The 7,500-nt window shown below is 44.0% G+C and overlaps 1 protein-coding gene across 2 annotated transcripts in view; it reads right to left on the bottom strand.

Moving 5' to 3' along the window:
• The window catches only part of LOC115226128, a 65,510-nt gene that overhangs the window by 54,189 nt on the left and 3,821 nt on the right, over positions 1–7,500 (bottom strand). For both annotated transcript variants that reach the window (XM_036514996.1, XM_029797113.2), the window contains exons 2-4: positions 4,295–4,464; positions 2,577–2,649; positions 1,580–1,647 (exon numbers count right to left, since the gene is read on the bottom strand). In XM_036514996.1, the coding sequence (XP_036370889.1) occupies positions 1,580–1,647; positions 2,577–2,649; positions 4,295–4,464 (311 nt within the window). The remainder of the gene's footprint in view (positions 1–1,579; positions 1,648–2,576; positions 2,650–4,294; positions 4,465–7,500) is intronic.

Raw genomic sequence — 7,500 nt, 5'->3', positions numbered from 1 at the left:
TCCTCTCATAATTCCTTGTCTTGCGAGCTACTTGGTTACTTTGCCAGGGCTGGTGCAACATTAAAAGCATCCAGTCCACACTGTAACATAGTTGGTATTCGGAAGGGCATCCAGCTGTTAAAATCATGCCAAAACTGACCTCACCTATGCTGGTGCCATGTAAAAAGCACTGAGTCTACACTGTGGAGTGGTTGGCATTTGGAAGGGCATCCAGCTGCTAAAATCATGCCAAAACTGACCTCACCTGTGCTCGTACCATACAAAAAGCACTGAGTCCACTCTGCAGAGTGGTTGTAAAATCCCTGCCAAAGCAGACACAGTAACCTTGGGTAGATTTTCTACCTGGCTGGCTCCTGTCAACTGTCCTACCCATGCAAGCACGGAAGATGGACATTAAAAGAAGACGATGATCATATATTCACATACATAGACCAATGCACCCACACAGCAACACAAAAACGTCCTGTGTTTCTTTCTACCGATTCCACTCACAAGGTATTAGTCCCCCCGTAGGATGTTATCTGACACTGACCACAAGGTGGGAGGGAACCTCTTATCACATGATTCCAAACCAAACCTCTTAACTACACAGCCATGCCCAATGCCTGCACCTATTCACTCGTTAGTAACGAAGAACTAAAACGGGAAATACTTAAAGCTAAGACAGATCTTTTCCTTTTGAACGGTAGATGTCTGCACAATTTCTAGTTAACTAAACACTTTTAAATTTCGTATACTGGTAGAATGTGTTTATAAAACATCTTTTTCTCTTGGCTTTATTGAGAAAATTCTATAGTTTGTAAGATATTTCGTCTGAGAATCCGAGCATTTCGGCAATTTTAACCAATCGATTACCTCCATTCAACTAAAATCATTTGTTGCGTCTAAAACTGAGACATCCTGTAACTAACCCTAAACCTCCCCCTCAACCTAACCCTAACCCCAATTTTTTTTTCTTAATTGTTAAATTGATTTGTTACGTGTGTAAAAAAAAACGAAAGCAATGGAAAATGATTTAAACAATTAACAAACAAAATAATTCTATAATTTGCTTTCGGTTTTTTTTACACGGGTAACAATTAAATTAATTTAACAATTAAGAAAAAAAAAATTAGGGTTAGGTTGAGGGGTAGCGACAGGATATTGTCTCAGTTTTAGACGCAGCAAATGATTTTAGCTCAAAAGAGAGCATAGGATTGGTTCCCTCTCTCTCTCTTTCGGAGAGGCACTGAGCAGCTATACGCACACATACACACACGGCAGTAACTTCCACCTACCGAATTCAATCACAAAGCTCCGGTCGGCTCGGGGCTATAGTGGAAGACACCTACCCAAAGTGCCATGCAGTGGGACTGAACCCGAAACCATGTAGCTAGGAAGCAAGCTCCCTAACCACACAGCCATGCCCGCAAAATTCGAAAAATTAAACTACGTTAAACAAACAAATTACAGTTTTCTCAAGAAAGCCAAATGTTTTATTTTGACACATTCTACCAGTATACGAAGTTTTAAAGTGTTTAGTTAACTAGAAATTGTCTGCCGTTCAAAAGGAAAATGTCAAGAAATTCTATTTACTCACCGATGTTCCGACAATGGCAACGTCGTAACCTGTCAGTGTGTGCCACCAGCAGAGTGCCGATGGAAAACCTAGGGAGGAGAAGAAAGAATAAGATATAAATTAAAACAGCAAGCAGATTAAGTCAGATTAAAGGCCAACAAATAAGAATTATCTGGGTTAAAAATCATACCTTTGGTACCTAGCATTCTGCTCCCTATCTGATAGGGTGGATGGTATCACTGGATCTCACTTGTCAGTAAATCTCTCGTGCTGGCTCCAGTGTCACACCCTGGCGCACGGCCTCAGGTGGTGGGCGAAAGTACATGAGGATGAGGTGTTAACATAGCACCACCAGGCAGATAGAGGAGGTATGGCCACCAACTAGGGCTGAGGTATCTCAAGACGAGCAATGACCAGGGATCCATGACCAAAGCCAACCGCATGCAGACAAGCTGCAGCAATGTCCAAGTTTAAGGAGTCTCAAGATGACCAATGACCAGGTGTCCATGACTGAAGGCAATCCACAGTCAACGAAGGCAGCTCCAAATATAGCCTTTTTTCTAAATGCAAGCAGTTGGGTTTCAGGTCAGCACCCTGTCCTCAGGAAAAGCATCATCATCATCATCGTTTAACGTCCGTTCTCCATGCTAGCATGGGTTGGACGGTTCAACCGGGATCTGGGAAGCCAGGAGGCTGCACCAGGCTCCAGTCTGATCTTGCAGTGTTTCTACAGCTGGATACCCTTCCTAATGCCAACCACTCCGAGAGTGTAGTGGGTGCTTTTTACGTGCCACCAGCAATCTACATAAACAGCTCAAAGTGCAAAAAAGCATCACCGTAGTCAGGATAGCAGTCATCTCCTGCTGGAGTCAGCAGGGTGGTGGGTGACTGACCCTGCTGGAGCACTCTGACTGCCACGTGTGTCACCCAAAGCAGAAGCATCTAAGATGAGAGTTAGTGAAACCATGAATAAAAGGAAATAGGATAGAGACAAAATTACAACTAAATATCTGTTTACCTTTGGGTTTCTTAAATCTTATATGTGTGGCATCATCTCTCTTCCACGTTGCATCTACTTTGCTCTGGGGGTCCTGGATATCGAACAAAAAAATAAATATTGACTAAACAAAAACAACAACAAATCACTGTTTAACCAAATTAAACCAATTGATTAATAAAAAAGAAGTGGAATTGAACCAGTGTGTGTGTGTGTGTTAATATTGGCATGATGACCCTCCCTAGAAACAAGAGAAATACATACATTCATTCATTTTACGTCCATTTTTCTATCGCTGCATGGGTTGGATGAATACGTTACTTGAAGCATTGTTTTACAACTGGATGCACTTGCCGATGTTAAGTGTTTTTCAAGTAAGGAATTCCTTATTCCACACAGTTTCAAAGGGTCAATGTGCCCAGATGATTTATTAACAGAAGAAACTAACAACAACATTGCCTATTGCACTTTCATGCAAATCATAGAAGATGTAAAGACACATACAAATAGGCACAAGTGCGGTAATAAGTGAAAGCATGGCTGTGTGGTGAAGAAGTTTGCTTCCCAGTCACATGTATTTGGGGTTCAATCCCACTGCATGGCACCTTGGGTTAGTGTCGTCTATCAGACTTAGGCCACCAGAAGTCTTGTGAGTAGCTTTGACAGATGGAAACTCAAACACTGTGTGTGTATGTATCTCTTTATATATGTTAGTGTGTGTGTGTGTGTGTATAAGCCTTGTGAGTGGATTGGTAGACGGAAACTGAAAGAAGCCCGTCGTATATATATGTGTGTGTGCATGTATGTTTGTGTGTCTGTGTTTGTCCCCCTAGCATTGCTTGACAACCGATGCTGGTGTGTTTATGTCCCCATCACTTAGCAGTTCGGCAAAAGAGACCAAGAGAATAAGTACTGGGCTTACAAAGAATAAGTCCCGGGGTCGATTTGCTCGACTAAAGGCGGTGCTCCAGCATGGCCGCAGTCAACTGACTGAAACAAGTAAAAGACTATATAAAAGCGCCCGTGCTGGTGCCACATAAAAACGCCTGTGCTGGTGCCACAAAAGGGCTTGCACATAACATTCACTGAAGTGCATCATCATTATCTAATGTCCATTGTCCATGCTGGCATGGGTTGGACAGTTTGACCGGGCTGGCACACTGGAAGGCTACACCAAACTTCAGCCTGATTTGGTATGGTTTTCTACGGCCAGATGCCCTTCCTAACACCAACCACTCAGAGCGTAATGGGTGCTTTTACATGCCACCGGTATGGGCGCTAGTTGTGCGACACCGATGTGCTTTTATATGCCACCAGCATGGATACTAATTTGTATGACACCAGTATCTGCCACAACTGTGATTTTGCTCGGCTTGATGGGTCTTCTTGTCAAGCATGACAAAATGCCAAAGATTTGGGCCCAAAACTCAAAGACAAGAATATATTTCTTTACTACTCACAAGGGGCTAAACACAGAGGGGACAAACAAGGACAGACATAGGTATTAAGTTGATTACATCGACCCCAGTGCGTAACTGGTACTTAATTTAATGACCCCGAAAGGATGAAAGGCAAAGTCGACTTCGGCGGAATTTGAACCCAGAACGTAACGGCAGACGAAATACGGCTACGCATTTCGCCCGACGTGCTAACGTTTCTGCCAGCTCGCCGAATAATTAACCACAGACAAAAGAAGAACAAACAAAAACAAGAGCCTGATGAGATTTGAAAGTACATACCATTAAGGATAATGCCGGGATGATAAACATGTCGATCTGTGTAGTGATGACCAACAACCAGGTAGCGGACGGGTCGAAACAGAGGCTGACTATTGGACGTTGTTCCAGCCATGGTAGTAACCTTGACTTGGGCCGTTGACCAGGTACACTCCAGTAAATCAACAGATGACCTATCCATAGGTCAATGAGCCAATGATAATAGAGAGAAAGAAAGAGAGACGATTTATATGCAGATATGCAGGTGTGCATGGGTGTACATAATCAGATTATTCTTTCAAGTGTAATTTTTTTTTTTTGGGGTGTTCATATTGTTCTGAAGTGGTTATGAATTATCTCATAGCTTTGAAATTTTGATGATGTGATCGTATATTTTTAGAACGGCCTTTAACCCTTTAGTGTTCGCATTATTCTGCCACATTGAACCAGCCAGGATCCCTGGTCTGGTGGTACGTAAAAAGCACTATCCGACTCGTGGCCGATGCCTACACTGGCTTCCGTGCCGGTGGCACGTAAAATACACCAATCTGACCGTACGACAGGCACCCATGCCAACCCCCTTGCTTGCGAAGACATGTTGGGGCAAGCGAAAACGAAATCGAAATCGAATTGAACCAGCCAGGATCCCTGTCTGGTGGTACGTAAAAAGCACTATCCGACTCGTGGCCGATGCCTACACTGGCTTCCGTGCCGGTGGCACGTAAAATACACCAATCTGACCGTACGACAGGCACCCATGCCAACCCCCTTGCTTGCGAAGACATGTTGGGGCAAGCGAAAACGAAATCGAAATCGAATTGAACCAGCCAGGATCCCTGGTCTGGTGGTACATAAAAAGCACTATCCGACTCGTGGCCGATGCCAGCGCCGCCTCCACTGGCTACGACAGGCACCCATGCCAACCCCCTTGCTTGCGAAGACATGTTGGGGCAAGCGAAATCGAAATCGAATTGAACCAGCCAGGATCCCTGGTCTGGTGGTACGTAAAAAGCACTATCCGACTCGTGGCCGATGCCAGCACCCCCTCGTTTGGCTTCCGTGCAGGTGGCACATAAAATACACCAATCCGACCGTGGCCGTTGCCAGCCTCGCCTGGCACCTGTGCAGGTGGCACGTAAAAAGCACCCACTACACTCACGGAGTGGTTGGCATTAGGAAGGGCATCCAGCTGTAGAAACACTGCCAGATAAGACTGGAGCCTGGTGCAGCCTTCTGGCTTTCCAGATCCCCGGTCGAACCGTCCAACCCATGCTAGCATGGAGAACGGATGTTAAACGATGATGATGATGATGATGATGAATTAATGCTTCTTTATCCAAATTGTTTTGAACTAATCATGCATTATCTTGTAGTTATGAGATTTTGATGAGGTAGCTGTTAATTTTTAAAATGATATTGTAGGGTTGGTGTGAGAGACCAGATCTGGCCAGTTTGAACATAAAACAGGCAGAATACTTTTGGCCGGATATGGCCGGTTTAAATGCTAACGGGTTAAGGATAGGCTAGATCTGGCTGATTAGAACACGAAACAATATCTTGGCCGGTTTAAGTGCTAAAGAGGTACTCTTTACTCTTTTACTTGTTTCCGTCATTTGACTGTGGCCATGCTGGAGCACTGCCTTTAGTCGAGCAAATCGACTCCAGGACTTATTTTTTGTAAGCCTAGTACTTACTCTATCGGTCTCTTTTGCCGAACCGCTAAGTTACGGCAACGTAAACACACCAGCATTGGTTGTCAAGCAATGCTAGGGGTACAAACACAGACACATATATACATATATACGATGGGCTTCTTTCAGTTTCTGTCTACCAAATCCACTCACAAGGCTTTGTGAGACTGAACCCGGAACCATGTGGTTGGTAAACAAGCTACTTACCACACAGCCACTCCTGCGCCTATATATACATAAGCAACGGGCTTCTTTGAGTTTCCATCTAGCAAATCCACTCACAAGGCTTTAGTCAGCCCGAAGCTATAGTACAAAATACTTGCCCAAGGATCCACACAGTGGGACTGAACCCAGAACCATGTGGTTGGGCACAAAGCTTCTTACCATACAGCCATGCCTAATATATACCATTATCTGGTTGAGCTTGCTGGGTCATTTCTCTTACAAGGCCTGAAATTTTATGGGCAGGGGCAAGTCAATTACATTAACCCCAGCACTCAACTGATACTTATTTTCTTGACCCCACCCCCCTCAGTGGAATTTGAACTCAAAATGCTTTGTTGCAGGAAGAATGGTTGCAAAGCATTTTGTCCTATGTAATAACAATTTTGTTCGGGGGGGGGGGGATCACATTGCCCGCCCCCCCTCATCACCACTTTGACAACCGATGTTGGTCTGTTTATGACCCTGTAACTTAGCGGTTCGGCAAAAGAGACCGATAGAATAAGTACCGGGAAATTAAAAAATCTCACCTTTTAGCTTTTATTTATTTGTCATTAGACCGCGGCCATGCTGGGGCATTACAGTGAAAAATTTTTAGTCAAATGAATCAACACCCGTGTTTTTGTTTTTTTTATTAAAGCCAGGTACCGCTAAGTTATGAAGACATTAACAAACCAACGCTGGTTGCCAAGTGGTCATGGTGGATAGACACGACCACGCTCACACACACACATACATACATATATATATATACGATGGGCTTCTTTCAGTTTCCGTCTACCAAATCCACTCATGAAGCTTTGGTCTACCCGAGTCTGTAGTAGAAGACACTTGCCCAAGGTACCACACAGGGGGACTGAACCCAGAACCATGTGGTTAAGAAACAAACCACACAGCCCCTGAACATTTAAGCATGCATGTATATTCATCTGAAGTTGTTTATAAGCACCAACATGGATATCATATTAACGTGCGTATATGAACTACATATAAAGCGTGTATAAATGAAATAATAGGCACAGGAGTGGCTGTGTGGTAAGTAGCTGGCTAACCAATCACATGGTTCCGGGTTCAGTCCCACTGCGTGGCACCTTGGGCAAGTGTCTTCTGCTATAATCCCGGGCCGACCAGTGCCTTGTGAGTGGATTTAGGAGACGGAAACTGAAAGAAGCCTGTCGTATATATGTATTATATATATATATATATATATATATATATATATATGTATGTATGTGTGTCTGTGTTTGTCCCCCTAGCATTGCTTGACAATCGATGCTGGTGTGTTTACGTCCCCGTCACTTAGCGGTTCGGCAAAAG

Source organism: Octopus sinensis, linkage group LG29 (assembly GCF_006345805.1).
Source record: "Octopus sinensis linkage group LG29, ASM634580v1, whole genome shotgun sequence".
NCBI classification, from domain to species: domain Eukaryota; kingdom Metazoa; phylum Mollusca; class Cephalopoda; order Octopoda; family Octopodidae; genus Octopus; species Octopus sinensis.
This window is presented reverse-complemented; position numbering and strand designations above follow the sequence as displayed.